General features: G+C 39.4%; 1 protein-coding gene across 1 annotated transcript in view; it reads left to right on the top strand.

Moving 5' to 3' along the window:
* The window catches only part of LOC123945714 (neuroepithelial cell-transforming gene 1 protein-like), a 44,712-nt gene extending 28,783 nt beyond the window's left edge, over positions 1 to 15,929 (top strand). The window contains exon 4 of the mRNA XM_046010520.1: positions 15,783 to 15,929. Within this exon, the coding sequence (XP_045866476.1) occupies positions 15,783 to 15,866 (84 nt within the window). The 3' untranslated portion in view covers positions 15,867 to 15,929. The remainder of the gene's footprint in view (positions 1 to 15,782) is intronic.
* Positions 15,930 to 19,154: the final 3,225 nt, after the last annotated feature.

Here is a 19,154-nt window from a genome sequence, read left to right as displayed (position 1 = left end):
GTTCTCTCACCTCATTGCAAATCTTCCTTTCTCTACCCACCTAATTTCTGAGTTTTATGTTCTTTTATAGCTTCTATAATTTTCTTAATTTATTTTATGCTTAGAGACATTATTCTACTTCACATTTTCTATATTCTTACAATAGTTTTAAAGGGAATTCAAGATTCTTTTCTGTTGCTCATTTTTTAAGTGCAGTAATTTTCCTGTCTTAAAGGTGAGAGAGGAGTGAGTAGGGGTAGCCTGTCTTCACCTTCATAGCTCCAGGGCTCCCTCTTCTGTTGTCTTCACAGAGTGGTTTATAACAACACAGCCTCATGCTTTCTGAGATCTTTCTTTTTTGCCCCCTCTTCTTTATCTGAGTTTTTTCTTGTCTTTGCTTCTGTTGCCCTCAATTTGGAATAAGATTGCTAAACAGATGCAAAACAAATTAATACCCTCATCTCCATCTCTACCTACAAAATGTATTTACACTGCTCTCAGTTTTCTGCAGTTAACATCTGCCCTTACAGAGTCACAAAACCTGGTCAGTAACAAATGGTGAATCAGACAAGGTGCACTGCCCTAGAAGATGAGATCATCCACTGGGAGAACATGCAGGCATCCTTCATTGCTGATTTCAAGTTTTGAATATTGTGTTTTATTGCTAATTCTTTCCTTAATTTTGCCACCTTTCTAATTTTTTTTTTTTTTTTTTTTTTTTTTTTTTTTTTTTTGGGTAGCTTGAATATTAAACCTGCAACCCCAAGATGTGCAGAAAAAAACATAGGCAGTGAGCTTCTTGACATAAGTCTTGGTGGTGGTGGTGTTGTTTTTTTAATCTGGCACCAAAATCAAAAGCAACAAAAACAAAAAACAAATGGGACCACATTAAACTAAAAAGCTTCCATGCAGTGAAGGAAACCGTCAGCAAAATGCAAAAGCAACTGATTGAATGGAGAAAATATTTACAAATTATACATCTGATAAGATGCTAATATCCAAAATATATAAAAAAACTCATACAACTCCATAGCAAAAAAAAAGAAAGAAAGAAAGAAAAAAAGAAATCCAATTAAAAAATGGGCAGAAGATCTGAATGGGCATTTTTCTGAAGAAGCCACCTTTCTAATTTTGATTTATGCTCTTTTATAAGCTAGTCTTGGAATATTATAGTTTTTTTGTGAGCATATTTTTCTACCATGCTTTTATTTTTTGTAGGGATATTACCTTTTCCCTTATAACTTTTTCCTTATGAAAACTTCATATGGGATTTGACTGTGATTCTTTTCTATTGGTCATTACCACATGAAAGTGGCTTTAGAAAGAGGGAGTGAGTCAGGAGAACTTTTCTAGCTTTATGACTTTAAACTCCCTCTTCTGTTGTCTTAAACAAATAATAAAGGTAGATATACTTTGAGTTCTCCAGGACCTGTTTTCCTCCTCAACTTTTATCCGAACTTTCTCTTTTCCTGGATGTCTGTCACCTCTATTCCATTTGACTTGAATCTGCTCCCAGAACTTGCACCCAGTGTAGGGCTTTGTCTTGGAAGGGAGCTTTGAAATTCCTAAACTCATGTATTCCAGCCATGAATCCCTTACTGCTACCCTTTAGTAGCTAAAACCCTTCCCAGTTTCAATAGTCATGGTCACAGTGACCCGCCTTACTCTGCAGCTACAGCAAGTAGCTGTCAGTAGTTTCCGGATTCTTCTCTAGGCAGATGTGGCAGATATTTTATTTTTCTCCTTTCTCTTCTGATGCTATATAAGTCTTAGAGTTGTTGGTAGTTTATCCACATTAACTTGTATTTTGGGGTTCATGGGGATGTGTACCTTGTCACGTAGTGCTATACATATTGACCTTGGGGTTTTGGTTTTGCTGTCCTTGTTCTGTGTGTTTTCATGGAAGGATTTGGAAAAATTGTAAAACTATGTTGCTGCCATCACCTTAGTCTCAGAATTATGACTCCTGCATTTTATTCCCAATGGTGAAAAGCAAATTTAGCTTTCTTCTGAACCCAATAGAATTTTAGCAGATTTTATTGACATTGAATTTACTGGGATTATTTGAATTGCTATAATTTTTAGCATAGATTGTATATTATGCACTGATACTAATACTCATCAACTAGCCAAAGATAAACTTTTTATTGTCCTTCAAAATTTGTCAGGTTCGGGGTAGTGGTTATACATTTGCATATACTATTGCTATGTTCTTCAAACTGTGGAGTTATACTCAAGAAAAAAATCCTTATAAAAGTTTGGTTACAGGATGCCTGGGTGGCTCAGTCATTAAGTGTCTGCCTTCCGCTCAGGTCATGATACCAGGGTGCTGGGATGGAGGCCCACATTGGGCTCCCTGCTCAGCAGGAGGCCTGCTTCTCCCTCTCCCACTTCCCCTGCTTGTGTTCCCTCTCTCTCTGTGTCTCTCTCTGTCGAATAAATAAAATCTTCAAAAAAAAAAAAAAGTTACATTAACCAGACTTACCTGTATGTCATGATATAGTCTCCATTTCTTCCAGACCTAAGGAATTATGTACAACTATGACAAGAATGAATTTGAAATTATAATTTATTGAATATCATCTTTGTTTACTCAAAACTTCACTAGGTCTAAATTCTTTTACTCCTTTTTTTTTTTTTAATTCCACAAACATTTTATGGGGCACCCACAATGATTCAGGTCCTATTCTTAACCTTAGAGATAAGACTATGTCCAAGCCAGAAATGAGACCCTCTGAAAAATCATACCTGCATAGATTACACAAGTATGATAGTGTTAGGAAGAGGAACAGGAGGGAGAAATAGATTTGGGGAGGTTTTGATTTAGTGTTGAGTTTTTTATGGAAGTGAACATGGACTGGGAAAACCAACCCCAGATAGAGAAGGGGCGTCTACAAAAGGCAAGAATTAAAATGAGTTATGTACGTGTCAGGAACGATAAATTCTTTAGAAAGAGTCAAATATATGAGGAAGAACCAAGAAATGAAGTTGTACAGAGGGTTAATTGGCCACTCAGTTTGAAGGCTGGAAATGATTGGCTGAAGAGTTTATTGACCTATGAAAATCAACAGAAAGGATATTCTGGATTCTTGAACTGATTTTCCGCAGTTATAGTCCTTCCATTTCTGTAGAAAGTATGGTTAGTGAGGACCTAATATAGTGTCTGGAGGCCTGGAAGGGGAGTGATGACTGTGAAGGTGAAAAGAGCATTCCTAAGGTTTCATCTTCATCAGTTTTTTCTTCATAATGATCTTTCTTTGGAGAGCCCCTTTGTTCACTCACCAGATTCAGCTGTGTGTAACTGATGACTCCCTTCCCTAATCTGAATCTTTAAGCCAGATCACAGTCTGATTTTCACATCCCTTTATCCAATTGCTTACAAGTTACAGCCTTGTAACTGGCCTCCCTGCCTGTAGCCTCTTTATGATGCCATATTGATTTTCTTTGATCTTTTTTTTAAGAGGTGGGGGCATGTGCCTGTGCGTGCAAGTGGGGGAGGGGCAGAGGGAGGGGAAGAGAATCTCAAGCAGACTCCATGCCCTGGGTGGAGCCCAATATGGGCTCGATCTCATGACCCTGAGATCATGACCTGAGCCAAGTCAAGAGTCCAGATGTTCAACCGACTGACCCACACCCAGTCGCTCCTCCTTGGTCTTGCTTAAATTCTTTCAGTAGCTATTCATTGCTTTAAAGATGAAACCCAAATGTTACTTAACATATAATCCCCATTATGATGAGCTCCCACTCCATCTCTCCAAGATATCTCTCTCAATCATATCCCTGTTTCCTTTCCCCTATACATCCTCACTTGGTTTAATTGCCTGGAGATTTCCTACCTATCCCCACTCATTATATCCAGGAACCCTTTCCAGAGTCTTAACCCCTCTCCCTGTATCCCACCCCTACCAACCTAACCTGGTTACCCCTCCCATAATCCCTCTAGGTAGGGAAAATTGAATAGAAAGAGCAAATTAGGATTTCATGAGGAAAAAAGAAGTCAGCAGTGAAGTTGTGATGATAACAGTAGCATTAAGGTATATTTATATCTTGAAAATAATTATTCAACTCTGGCTATAGGTCAGAGTTACCTGGAGAGTTTTTAAGGGAGGAAATGAGCTGCTAGGCCCTATCCCAGACTATATGAATGGGAGGAGTTGGGGGAAAGAGGATAGGTGCCATTGGACCTAGGAACATCTGAGTATTTTATTGTTTTAAGTTGTCCCGGCAATACTTAGGTATGGCTAAAACTTAACCATTAAGTTGGAATGTGACATTCTTAAAGTTGTCCCTCTCCCCAAAAACATACCCTGAAATGGATACTCTGCCAACTCTCCCAGCCCTGTGTTTTGTATGGTCTTTCATCTAAGTATAATAGTTATTATGTAATATGCTAAACATAATCGGTTTGTATGGTCTTTTGAGGCTCTTGTTGGGAGCCATTGCTTTATTTATCTCTGTGGTTCAGTCCTCTAGCCACCTGGCCTGACACATAATAGGTGCTCAGTAAATATTTAATGAATAAACAGATAAAGTAATAATAGGTCATATGATTCAAATAAGACTTTGGACTTAGGTAAACATATAACATGAGCATTGCGTTATGTATTTTGATTTTGGATATCTTACATTAATATTGATGTTAAGGATTTATCATGTAGAGGAATCATTGGCTCCTTTATTGTGAAGTTGTGGTTGCTTATTATCAAATTTGTCTCTAAGTAACATTTTAGCACTATCTTTTATCAGGTTGCCTTACTACTATATTATGTATAAAATTACTCATCTTAAAAGGAACATGACATTTGTCTCCCAAAGGTGTTTCTCATCTCTGTTTATTAGCAACCATAACCTTGCTCTTTTTTTCTGATAGTAAAGAGTCCAAAGTGACTTTTTACTTTGTTAATGTAAAATAATACTGAGATGAGTAAGACTGAGTCATAGTTTTATGACCAGACTTCTTTAACTCTTTTAGTCAGTAATCAAAACACAAACCAGAATACTTCAAAAGAAATGTGTGGGCGTGTATGTGTGTTTGTGTGTGTATATATATGGCTTATTCTTTTTCAGAATGTTCAGATTTGGGGATTTCATTTTCTTATAAGTTAAATAGTATATTGAAGTGTTAAACTTTGAGTATTGGTGTACTATGTAAATTTTAGATTGAACATAATAAGTTATATGTTATTCCTTATAAATGATTTTTAAAACATTTGTGATTGTTTAGGATTACAATAAACTTTTGTTAGTTCCTGGATTAATAAAATCTCACTTTTGACAAACCCACCTCTTAGACCATGACAGGTAATTGGTAATTTTTCTGAGGCACAGATTTGAATAATTTGAAGCTAGATGGCATGCTAAAGCTAGTGACTTAACTTAGTACTTTCTTTAAAGGTTTATGTATTTGATAGAGAGCGCAAGGCAGAGGGGCAGAGGGAGAGAGTATTTAAGCAGACTCTGCACTGAGTATGGAGCTTGACTCGGGGAGGAGCTTGACTCAGGGATCGAACTCACAACCTTGAGATCATGACCTGGGCAGAAACCAAGAGCCAGAGGCTTAACCCACTGTGCCACCCAGGCACCCCTAGTTGCTTACTTATGAATAAGGCTGACTTACTGCCCCCTATCTTGAATTTTGATGTAACCTATGATCTCTGCTGGTGCCCTGTAAGATAATAGAATAAAACATTGTTTCCCTGTGACATAGGTCGAAAAAATAAAGCCACCTGCTGGTACAAGTGGTGAAAGTTAAGAGGAACAGAGGATAGATATAAGAAAATGGTTCTTCTGAGCCAAAAAATAAAAGTTAAACATAAAACAGTTACTCCTGATAATGCTCTGAGAAGCTGTTGAAGTATCCAGAGCTGTTTATCGTTAAAGTTAATCATTCCCAGACCACTGTGAATCATTCCTACGCTGCTATGTGCATGTAAATGCTTGTGTCTGCTTTTTAATTATAAAAGTAATACAAGAATACATTGTCTTTGTCCAAAATTAAACTTTTTTTTTTAAGTTTTTCCTTGTATTGCCTTCATTCTCTGAAGTAACTAGTTATTATTTGATGTGTTCCAGATTCCCTTCTGTTTATTTACATACATCCACACAATGTGTGTAATGGTGACCTGTATATGATCATACTGTACATGCACTACAGCTCACTTTTTTTCTCTTTATCTCTTATCAATACCATATAAGACTACCTCATTCTTTTTTGATTGCCGTATCATACTGTATAGTATAAAGTACCATGATCTACTTAACCAGTCCTTGAAGAATGGCCCTGTAATATATTTTCCATTTTTCACATTAAAAATAATGCTGCATTGTGTTTTCTCCTTCTGTACAGAGGAACCTCTAATACAGATATCAAGAAGTAGAAATGCTGGGTTGCAAGTTTCAGTTTTGATAATGTTGTTCACTTGCCTTCCAGTAGTTTTACAAATTTATACTTCTCCATCAGTTTATGATAACCTGTCTTTACATCTTCTCAACCCTGAATTTTTTTAATCTTTTAAATTTTTGCCAATTGTGATAGACAACCAGACTGAAAATTAATAAGGGAATAGAGGACTTGAACACCACCATAAACCAGTTGGACCTAACAGACATCTACAGACTCTATCCAATAAGAGCAGAAAACACATTTTTCTCAAGTGCACATAGAACATTCTTCAGAATCGATCATATAAAGCCTTAATCAGTTTGAAAAGATTGAAATTATATAAAGTATTTCTGCAGTCACAAAGGAATAAAACTAGAAATAACAGAAGGAAAACTGAAAAATTCATAACTCTGTAGAAGTTAAATAACACAATGTTAAATAACCAGTGGATCAAAGAAGACATCACAAAGGAAATTGGAAAATACTTTGAGACAAATGAAAATGAAAACCTAGTATACCAAATTAGTGGGATGAAGCAAAAAACTAAGAGGGAAATTTATAGCTAAGAGGGAAATTTTAAACGCTTACATTAAAAAGGAGAAAGATCTTGGAGCACCTGGGTGGCTCAGTTGGTTAAGCATCCAACTCTAGATTTCGGCTCAGGTCATGATCTCAGGGTTCTGAATTCAAGTCCTTCATCAGACTTTGCTGGGCATGGAGACTGTTTAAGATTCTCTCTCTCTCCCTCTCCCCCGAACTCCTACTTATGTGCTCAGTTGCTCACTCTCTAAAAAAAAAAAAAAAAGACTTCAGATCAGCAACCTCATGTCATGCTTTAAGTAACTACAAAAAGAGAACAAGTTACATTCAAGCTAGCAGAAGGAAGGAAATAGTAGAGATTAGAGTGGGTTTTAATTAAAAAGGGAATAGAATAATGGAGAAAAATCAATGAAACTAAAATATGGTTCTTTGAAAAGATAAAACTGACAAATCTTTAGGTAAATTGACTAAGAAAAAATAAGAGAGAAGACTTAGATCACTGAAGTCAGAAATGAAAGTAGAGACATTGCTACCAATTTACAGAAATAAAGAGGATGATAAGAGAGAACTATGAACAATTTTACACTAACAGATTGTATAACCTAGATGAAGAAGACAGATTTCTAGAAACCTACCAAGACTGAATTACAGAAATAATCTGAATAGACCTATAACTGTTAGAGATTGAGTGAGTAATCAAAACACCTCTCAGGAAAGAAAAGCCATGGACCAGATGGCTTCATTGGTGAATTCTACCAAACATTTAGAGAATTAATGCCAGTCCTTCTCAAAGTCTTGGAAAACATTGAAGAGGAGGGAACAGTTTTTAACTCCCTCTATGAGGCCAGCAATACCCTGATACCAAAGCCAAAGATACTATGAGAAAACTATAGACCAGTATCCCTTGTAAGTATTCTTCTAGAAGATACCAGCAGAGTGGATTCAGCATATTATTAAGATTATACACTAAGACCAAGTGAGATTGATTCCTGGCATGGGAGGATGCTTCAACAAGTGAAAACCAATTAATGTAGTTTTTAAACTCCACATTAACAGAATTAAGGAGGAGAAAACCTCATGATCATTTTAATTGATACAGAAAAGTATTAGACAAAATCCAACACCCTTTCATGATTAATTAAAAAAAAAAACAAGCACCCAACAAACTAGGAACAGAAAGAAAATCCCTCGTGGATAAACAAGATGTGATTTATACATACAATGGGATGTATGTATAAATACATACATGGAATATTGGAATACAATGGAATATTCAATTTTACAATGTACTATTCAATGGAATACATTGGAATATTCAATTTTAATAAATACAATGAATTCTGATACATGCTACAGCATGGATGAACCCTGAAAACATTATGCTAAACAAAATAAGCCAGACACAAAAGGATAAATATTGTATAAGTTTGTTTATATGAAGTACCTAGAATAGTCAAATTCATAGAGATAGGACATAGAATAGTGGTTACCAGAGGCTATGGAGAGGGGAATTGGGGAGTTACAGTTTAATGTGTACAGGGTTTCTGTTTGGGAAGAAAGATGACAAAAGCAGATGATGGTGGTGATGGTTGCTCAATGATGTGAGGGAATGCACTTCATGCTTCTGAGCCCCACCTACTGCATGGTACCCTTAAAAATGATGAACATTGGGGGTGCCTGAATGGCTCAGTGAGTTAAACACCTTCGGCTCAGGTCGTGATCCCAAGGTCCTGGAATAGAGCCCCATGTCCATCTCCATGCTCAGGACGGAATCTGCTTCTCCTTCTCCCTTTGCCCCTCCCTCCACTCATATTCTCTCCTGCCCACTCTCTCAAGTAAATAAAATCTTTTTTTGAAAATGGTTAAAGTGGTAAATTTTATGTATATTTCATCACAATTTTTTTAATGGGGTTTTGAAAAAGGGAAAAGTAATTTGAGTTCCTTATGTTGTATGGATATTAGCCTCTGATTTGTTGTGTAAATAGCAGGGTTTGGATTTTTTTTCAGTCTTTTTGTTTTTTGATGCGATCGCTTATTTAATATTTTTATAGCTTGAGAGTTTTCCTTAAATTTTCTATGCATTCTGTTTGGCATTTTTTGGACCCTCTAACTGTAAAGAATTATACTTATTTCAGAAATGCCTTGTGAAATTTTCTCAGTTTTAGATTATTTTCATCCTCTTACTCTCTGGTTGTTGCTTCTAGAACTCGGGAAGATTTTGGAAAATCTGGAATTATTTTATATGTTTATTAGCTCTTTTTTTAATTCTTTCCATCTCTTTAATATTGTATGCTATTCTCTGGGAGAATTCCTCACTTCATTTTCTAGCTTCCTAATTCCTCATTAGTATCTATTTTACATTTCTGTTTTGTCAATAAATAAAATTTTGACAATTTTTTTTATTTCCAAGATCTCTAATTTTTTGTTTTGTTTTCCCATAAGAATGGGAAATATTTTCATTAATGTATTTTCCTCTATTACCTTTCTGAGAATATGACTTCTGTTTCTTTTAACATATCTTTCTGTTTAGTCTGTATAACCGTAAATCAAATGAAATTATGCTAGGGCCAGTAAAGATTGTTCAGAAGTTGCAGAGTTTTGGACTTAACCAGTTATATGTTAACTACCTCTGTGACTTTGTATAAATTATATAAGCATTCTAAGCCTCTGTTTTCTGTATTTAATGATAAAATTTTAATCTCAGATTTTATTCACAGCTTTTTTTCTCCTGAGCATATTCAGTCTTCATTCATTCATTTATTCTTATATTATTGAGCTCCTTCTGTGTGCTAGACACTCAGAGAACAAAACATAGTCTTCGCACTCATGAAGCTTACATTCTAGTAGAGGCATTCTCTCTCTCTGCAGATTGTATCTGTCTGCAACCCTAGAAATCTGTAGAGGAGATATGTATTCTGCTTATTGCATGCATCTCCTCCCCACCTTTTTGAGACCCAGACTCCTCCAAGGGAGAAGGGAGAAACAGGGTCAAGTCTCTTCACCTGACTGGATGAGATTACAATCCTTTCCATTTTGGCTTGTAACTTCTGTTCTGTCTCATCCTCTTTGGGATCAGTGGGAAGGAATAATGGCTCCATCAAATCCTGCTAATGAGGGATCCATTCCTGTGAAGTTCCCTGAGGTATCGGTCGTCCATGGCAAGATTAGCCACAACTTTTGGATGCCATCTTGCAAGTAGCATACCATGCACCTTCCAGTCATGCTGTTCTTTGGCCACCTGGATGCAACCATCTCAGCAAGAGCATGTCCTCAATCTCACCTCTATTCTTTGTACTAGAGGAACCAGAACTTCGTGTGGGGTCAGTGCCATGTTGGCCCTCTGTCCTCTTGAAAGTCCATAAGGGAAGGAGAGCTTGGAGAGAGGAGAGGATAGTCTCTTTGCGGGACCATACCAACAGCTTTCTTTCTCATTCCTTTTCTGATGACGTGGAGATGCTGTTGTGGGCATGAATTGTTCATTCCCTGATCAGGCTCTAAGGCGTGAATCCTGCAGGGAAGCCGTAACTGAAACACATTCTCCTACTCCTGCACCACCCATAACAGGTTTTTCTCACCCTGAGCCAGTGGCTAGTGCCACTTGCTTATGCCTTCTCAAATTAGAAATATGGGTGTCTTGGGGTGCCTGAGTGGCTCAGTCAGTCAGGCGTCTGACTTCAGCTCAGGTCATGATCTTGGGGTCCTGGGATTGACCCCTGCATTGGGCTCCCTGCTCAGTGGAGAGTCTACCACTCCCTCTCCTTCTGCCCCTCCCCCACCATGTTCTCTCTCTCTCTCTCTCACTCAAATAAATAAAATCTTTAAAGAAGGGTGGGGGGAGAAATATGGGTGTCTTAGTCTGGATTTCCTCCAGAATGTAGAAGCTGAGGAGGCAAGGCTTGTATGTAGATATTTTATCAGGGGAAATAAGGGACTGGGAAAAGGAGGAAAATTAAGTTCCAAGGCAAGTTGTTGACTTGGCAGCTGGGCCCCTGAGGAGTCAGAGAGAGCGTCCTCACAGGCAGAGAAGCAGCATTTCCTCTCCTGGCCCCGTCCTCTGTTGGTCCAGATTCCCTGTAGGGTACATTCAAGAGGCCCTAGAGCAGAAAGAGTGATCTGTAGTGCAACTAATGCAGGGGTAGGGGTATGAATATGAGAAGGAGAATACTGTTTGACACTGTACACTCTGGACTGCAGAGATGTGCTCATATACTCCTTTAAATCCCGTCTGTCACAGGGGCCTCTGGATCGTGGCCGGCTGCCATCTCTGCGAGTTCTAATAGAGCAGGCCACAGTGTCTGCTGCTGCACAGAGCATAACTGATGAACATCTTCCTCCACCACCACTGGAAGAGATTTCCTTCCCCCTTAGCCAGCACTTCAGTGGGTCTGACTTGCTCGCCCCAACTTTGTCCTTGAGGGGTCCGAGCCCCTAGTTTGTTTACATTTTTTGAGTCTTGGTGGCTACAGAGAGCCAGGTTGTACCTGGGAAACACCACATCTGGGAGTGCTGATGTGAAGGACCAATTCTTCCACCCCTTGATGCCTAGTTTGATGGCTCTTGAGGACATAGGACCATATATAGGCTGTTTCACATGTATTACGTTCTGAAGGACAGTGTTCCAACACTGCAGAATTTTAACCCTGAGCTGCTGCAGTACCTGAATCTTCGATAAACAATGCCATCGTTCTGTTATGCTGTCCGCTTCTGGAAACGGGGAATATGGGAGAACCAGTGGATCAAGTGATTATCTTTCCATTGTTGTAACTCCTTTGCTACAGAGTGGGTGCTGAAGTCTGAGGCAGTGTTGTGTAGGATCTCATGCAAGTAGTGCAGGCACTGTGCAAGCCCTTCAGTGATGGTGCCAGCAGGGCCCAGAGATAGAGAAAGACATTCAGTGTCCAGCGGAGATGGCTGTTGCAGCAGGGGTGAATCGCTGCATACTGTACAAGTAGGGTCTGATGTAATCGACTAGCCACCAAGTCTGCCCAGGAAACAGAACCGTATGGCCAGATTTCAGCATCGTTTCCCAATTGCTGGCAGGTGGGGCATTCTTTAGGGGCAGAGGTTAGGTCAGTCTCGGTAAAAGAGGGCCCCTACTGGAAAACCCGCACATACCCTTCATACCTGTGCTTCGGCCAGTCTTTGTGGGCGTCTTCCAGAGTACTGTGATGGTCTAGGAGAGAGAATTGTCGATACGCATAGGATAAATCACTGTTTTTACCTAGTGCCTACAAGGCACCTCGTACCTTTGTACTCTTGATAACAGGAGACAAAGATCCTCCCACGTTGTGCACAATCCATAGGTCCATTTATACACCTCTTTTCCAAAATTTCTCTCAGCCTTTTTTTTTTTTTTTTTTCCCTAAATCTCGCTCCTTCCAAGCCCCTGAGCTATTAGCCAAGCTATTCACCACTTCTCAGGAGCCTGTGTATATCTGTACTTCATGCCCTTTCTCCCTCCATATAAATTGGATGACTGCCTGCAGCTCTGCCTGCTGGAATTGTTTCCCTGTACTAGTCTCCTTCAGGATTACCCCTAAATGGCACTGTAGTACAGTAGGGGGGTCCGCAGTAGTGCTCCTAACAATCTACCCAGAAACTAGAGCAGGTTTTTCTCCTCTCTCAGTTGGTTACCAGGAGCCACCACCAAATGAAGAATTGAAGGGCTGATATCAGGGTACTGGGATAGCCGGGGACATCTACTTACGTAATTTGCTTATGCCCTTTGGTCTGGTGTAGACCTAATTCCAAATAGGCCATTTCCACCACGTAATAGGTTGCCACTGTACCTCCCCAAACCTGTAACTTGGTAGGCTTGACCGTGGTTCTTTTGGACACCTCTGATTGCATTAGTCACATGATGTCCCGGGAAAGATCCTCAGTCTTCACTAGGGCTGCTATAGCACTCCAGGAACTGCTGTTCACAAAGCAGGCGGTTTCCTACCATGGAAAGCCTAGCCTAGCTTCAGAACCCTAGGGACCTGCATTGCACTTCTTTTCTTAGCTTTGCCAGAGACATCACACGGCCTCTTTGTCTACCATAGAGCTCTCAAGCTTTAGCAGGTATGCTGGGTCACGTGATCTTAGCAGCAGGACCGGCTTGTACCACAGCCTAGACCTGCTACAGAGACTTCTTCTGTTCTGGATTCCACTCAAAACTGCATTTCAGATGACTCCATTAATGGGTCAGAGCAGAATTTTCAAATACAGGTAAAGTCCTACCTACTGCTGTGCCCCTTCCTAGTGCTAGGGAATGCAGGTACAACTTGTTCTTTAGCTTGGAGGAGAGATCTCAGAAAGCCGCAGGCCATTGGACCTATTAAAACTTTTCTAATGTGGCAGCCCCAGAATTTTCATGGCATGCATTTGACTTCCTAGGCTGTCCAGAATACTTGCCATTTCCTGCTCACCGAGTCCTGTTTGACTGATGTCATCAGTTTACTGGACTAACATGATGTTTTGCGGATCACAAGACCCTTTAGGACTCTGACAGAAGAGAAAAGTTAACAGGCTCAGGATATAAAATAGAAACTGCTCTCCTTCCCACAGTATCAGCTAACTACTTTTGATCTTCTTCACTAATGGGAATTGAAAAGCGCACACAGGCCATATCAAGAGCCATATACCAAATGCTAGAGGATGTCTCGATCTGTTCCAGTAAAGGATCTACGTCTTGCCCAACAACTGAGATTAAACCTACCACCTAAGTTTACAGTAGTCCACTGTTAGCTGTCACAGTCCATCTCATTGTAGGAGTCCTGCAGATTAATTGAGTGGAAATGAAGTGGAGACTATCACTCCTGCCTGCTGTAATTTTGATGACTATCTCTGCGTTTTCCCTTGGTATGCAATATTGCTTCTATTTACTATCTTGACTCCAGTGTAGGGGGTAGAATTTTAGGGGCTCCTACTGGCCCTTCCTGCCGTAATGACTCTGAGAACATTATGAAAGTTACCAGCTGCTTTCTCAAAGCTTTTAAAGGAATTGACAGAAGCCAGCCAACTCTACAACCTTTGCAGTTACTGTTAACTCCCTCATGTTGTTCATGTGCCACGACCACTGTGGGAGCCATTGCTTCATTCCATCCGTACCGATCAATAACTATCGACCTTACCACCATTTTTCCAATGAGGGACCCAGTTCCAGAATCTCATTCTGTGTGTCTAGTGTCCAGGGCCAGTCTCCGTTTCAGTGTCCTAGCCAGGTTCCTTCCAGAAATCAGCCTGAGACATGAGCTCATTGACAATCTGTTTTGAGGTATGGTCCCAGGGATGGGGAATTGAAACAGAAGGAGGCAGCTAATACCAAGTATCTGCATTTAAGCTGGTCACCACTGTGGGCAGCAGGCTTATTTTTGCCAGAACCTTCAGAAGAAACATGTAAGATACACTGCAGAATTGTCTTGTGAAGGGACTGAAGAGGGAGCTTTTAGCCACCAGTACCTGTGCTCCAGTAGTCAATTGCTACCCCATGGTACCTGTGTAAATGACACATTCCAGTACTCAGGGAGCCCAGAGTGGACAGCAAGAGCGACCTAGAACAGCTGATTTCCGGAGCCATGACTGATGTAAAAGTGGGCTGAGGAAACAGGAAGCTGGGCACGGAACACAGGATCGTTAGTCTTCAGGTTTGAGCCTTAGCTGAGTTTCAACCTCCTTTCATGAGAAAAATCCCCCTCAACATCCAGTTACGCAAGCCTAAGTGATCTTATATTATACTGGAAGTTATTTGCTACCCTATGTACTTGAGATAAAAGTCACCACTAAGAGCACTGATACCCTTTTTTTTTTTTTTTTTTTTTTTTTTGCTATTTGTATTATTGCAAAAAGGACCAGGGTTTTGATAATACCAAACTTCTTAGCCCATCAGGAATTCTATTTATAGTCATGTTAATAGTATAAAGATCTGAACTGATCTTTTTCCAAACTCAGCTCTTAGTAAAGCTTGAGACAGTCAAATCTTGAATCCAAATGATTTTTTAAAACTCAAATCTACATGTAACTATATTACCAACTTCTTTCATGTTCATTTAGTCCAAGTAACTGCCTTTTTGTTGTTTTGTTTTAAAGATTTATTTGAGTGGGAGAGGTGCAGAGAGGATGTGGGGCTCCATCTCCCAACCAGGAGGTCATGACCTAAGCCAAAATCAAAAGTTGACCCACTGAGCAACCTAGGCGCCCCATCTTTTTGTTGTTTTTAACCAGTTCCTAAATATTTTGGAACTCTGGTTTTTTAGAAGTTTCTTTTGGTTCCTATTTGAATCAGTGTTTCCTCCTTTAGTAAGATTTAAAATTCTCTTTTAAACTGAGTTGTTTTTAGTGAGATACATAGTAGTTATTTGTAATCTTAAATTCTAGAGGTTTGTGGTTTTTTTTTTCTTCTTAGATTTATTCATTTATTTGAGAAAGAACACAAGCAGGGAGAGGGAGAAGCAGATCCCCTGCTGACAGGGAGCCCTCTTCGGGGCTTTATCCCAGAACCCTGGGATCATGACGTGAGCTGAAGGTAGACACATAACGGACTGAGCCACCCAGGCACCCCAAATTCTAGAGTTTTGAGGTGGAACTTAGTTTTCTTGTATTTAGAAAAAGCCCTTAAAATATTTCTTGTGAACTGTGGCAACTTTCATACACTTCTGTGCTTTTAAAACATGTTTAATTTTGTAATATGAAACATGAGAGCTACACAGGAACTGAAGAAACAGATTGTACTATTATCCATATTTCTCTACAGATTAAGATTGTTGATATAGTCATCTACATAAAATCCTTACAAACATAGTTACAAAGTTGAGAGAAAGCAGGTTGGGAATTGCATTTCAAAATATCACCTGCAGAGGTCAGCAGAGAGCTTAGACTTTGTTTTCTCTTTCTGTAATAGGGCTTTCCTCGCCTAATTTCCAATTACTTATTATTCCCGGCAAAAGTAAATAAAAACAAGCAGTATCCAGACCAGAAAAAGTAATGATTATTCTTCAACTCTAGTTTATCTGAATTCCAGAATTCTGATTTCACCTTAAAAAGAGGAGAAAAGGTAAGTAGCCTTTCTCTATAGAAGGGAAGCAATGTTCTCTCTCTTTACCTTTTTCATATTTTAGGAAAGAAAGCATTGAAGGCTCCATACAAGCAGAAGAACAGAGGTTATAACTATAACTGGTCTTTGGAAACCTGTATTTTCACCAAAAACTGGTATCTTTTACAGACTTAATTATTCCTAGAAAACTCAGTTTTTAAGTTTATAAATTCTAGATTTTCTGCGCAAAGAAAAGATACTTAAACAATCTGTGCTTCAGTTATGCAATTAGTAATATTTGTAAGTCATGCCTTAATAAGCTGTGAATAACATTAAACAATTGAACTAGGACCTCCTCTAAAACTGAAGTAGCTGGAACTATTTTATAATCTTTTTACTTACTTGCCTTGTTATAAAAAGGCTATAGGGCAAATAATCTCTCAACTTTTTTATGATTTCCTTCTCTGCAAAGTATTCCCATTTATTTAACAAACACTAGCTGGGACCAGGAGACCCATCTCACAAATTGCCGGCCAGCCGGCCCTGACTGCGCACCAAGTGTGCACCGAGTGTGCTGACGGCGGTGCATTTCCCATCTTACCTGGAAGGTGTGCTGTAACAGGAGCTGGCAGACCAGACTCAAGCCTGTTCAGCCACTGATTAACTCTGCAGCGTTGGACCTGTTTCTTACCCCGTCTGAGTCCCAGCTTCCTCCATCTGTAAGATGGTGCTAATAACACACACTTCATAAAGCTGACCAAGTAAGTAACATGCATGAAGCTCCTAGCACAGGGACAGGACACACATTTTCCTTTTCTTTTTTTCACTGGTGTTCTTCAGTTTCCTCCTAAGAAAACAGAGGAGGATAAGTTAATGACCTCAAAGGACCTGTTCAGCTTTCTGATTTTATGGAGCATTGTTGGCGCCAGGATCCTCTCAGGCTCATCACTCAGGTGCTCAGTGAACATCCTGTGTTTGTTGTTGCTTTTTAAGATGCTGTCTACAATTGTCTAAGTTATATTTGGACCACAACCCTAAACATTCAAAATGAAATGAAGATTTTAGGGTTGGTGAATTGGAATTTTTGTCCTGTGACTATCATCATTAAATCCTATGGCTCCTGTAGGCTTTCTGTTTTTACATTTTCCTCAGCTAAAGGAGAGAAATGAGAGTAATCCCTTCTTACTATCTTGGCCGTACCTCTTTCAGAACTAAATAGAAAAACACTGGAAAGAGATGTCAGGTAATAGACCCATGAGATCACCCTAGCAGCTTCTTCCCTTCTCTCCCTGAGTGTAAGGACTGTATTCCCTTATGAAGCTCAGTGGCCATCATGTATAAGCCTCACTTACATCATTTTAAGCCAATGAAACTGAACCAGACTCGTGAGTTCTAGCCTCGCCTCTTTTTGAGGGCTTGAGCCTATAAGTGTTCTTATAGGTCCTATAGGTGTTCTTACCTATAAATTATGAATCAGGGAACTGGCCCTGATGATCGCTAAGCTCCTTCCACTTCACCACTGTATAGTACTGGCTTCTCCACACCATCAGCCGGCCTTATAGCCAAACATATCCACATGTGTGTGACAAGCGTGGGCAGGTAATAAAGGATAGATGATGAGATATAGCCAATCACCATGATTTTTTTAAATATCTCAGAGCAAAAAGGTGAATTATTATCAAGATGATCTTGACTACAAAATACATTGGTATTTATAGAAGAGCAGCATGATGCTTCCTATAAGATGTTACACCGTCCTGCAAATCTTAGTAAATTGTTTTTTATAAATTATTATTTGTCATTTTAAATAGTCTGTGCTCACTATTTATTCTGCTTTATTCAGTCCTCAGCCTCCTTGATATACCTTCTGTCTTTATTCCACTGAACTAGCACACTCCAGGGCCTCATTAAACTTGTAATCACTAAGTCCATGCATCTTTCCTACCCTTCTTAACCTTTTTGCTGTAGTTAACACCTTTTTTTCCTTTGGCATTTTGCTATGTTTCTTTTCTGCTGACTATTCCATTTGCATAAGTCTTTTTTCCCTTGGCATCTCTCCAAAGTTACATCTTTAGGCCCTTGTTCTTTTTGTCCAGATTTTCTCTCCCAAGCATCTCATTTTCTCCTAGCTTCCACTCTGCTCCCCGTGTATGTGACTCCCCAGTCTAAATCTGCCCTCTGGCCTCTTTCAAGTCCTTGTCCAGCATCTCCAAGTACTAGCCCAGTATTTTCATTTTCATGTTCTTCCACCACGTCAGTAGATCTAAAAATGAAACTCCGAATTTTCTTTCAAAGCTCATTCTTCCTTATTTCTTTATGTGTGTTAATAGTTCCCCTCCTAACTTTAAAATTGTAGGCATCTTTGACTTCTCAGTGTGTGGTCCCTTGCATGTATCCTCTTCCTTTCCCACTGTCCCTACCTTAGGGCAACTTCTTGATACCTGATTGATTTTTGTATTATGTTCCCAGTCATTTTTCAAACCATCTGATAGATCAGCCTACACATAACATAACTTCTGTTATCTCTCACCTGCTCAATAAAATCCTCTGCTCATCTGTCTTCACCCACAGCCCATGACTGCAATCTGTGAGCTCACTCCTTCATGCTGTTCTGGGAAATCCTTGCACTTTTCCCTTACTTGGGCCTATGAAGAACATAACATGGCCTTCCAGCACCAGTCAGATAACATCTTATAATGTCTTCTGTAGCATGTTTCCCAACCCCATCTCTGCTCAGAAGACTGCTGGAAGCGCTTCTCCTCCGGAACTCCTGTGGCACTTGGTAGCTAGTTGTACAACTTACGTGGGAATTTTCAAAAGCTGTCTGTTTTGAGTTATCTCTTTGTGTAGCCTACTTTTACATAATGGTCTATTAGCACTTTAGGAGCAAATATGAAATCTATTTTTATATCATCTACAGTATCTAGAATAGTGCCTTCTACATAGATTTCTCCGATTTTTCTGATCCTAGTAAATCCTGAGAACAAACTTTTTTGCAAATTACTGGCATTGTATCATCCATAGTAGTGTATAGTTAAGATAAAATCCTGCCTTCCAAGATAGGATACATACAGTACATTCTGTTGAGGAAGAAAGTCTGCTTCTCAGCAGGCCTATCAAATCAACGTAAGTGTGTTTTTCCAGAGAAGAGGAGACTGTCCAGAGACAGTCCAGAGACTGTCATTAATGCGTAACTTGGGGTAAGTTACTTCACCTCTGTGGACCTCATTTCTCTACCAG

Source organism: Meles meles, chromosome 7, assembly GCF_922984935.1.
Source record: "Meles meles chromosome 7, mMelMel3.1 paternal haplotype, whole genome shotgun sequence".
Classification (NCBI taxonomy): domain Eukaryota; kingdom Metazoa; phylum Chordata; class Mammalia; order Carnivora; family Mustelidae; genus Meles; species Meles meles.
The sequence above is the reverse complement of the archived record's forward strand: the minus strand, read 5'-3'. Positions and strand labels throughout refer to the sequence as shown.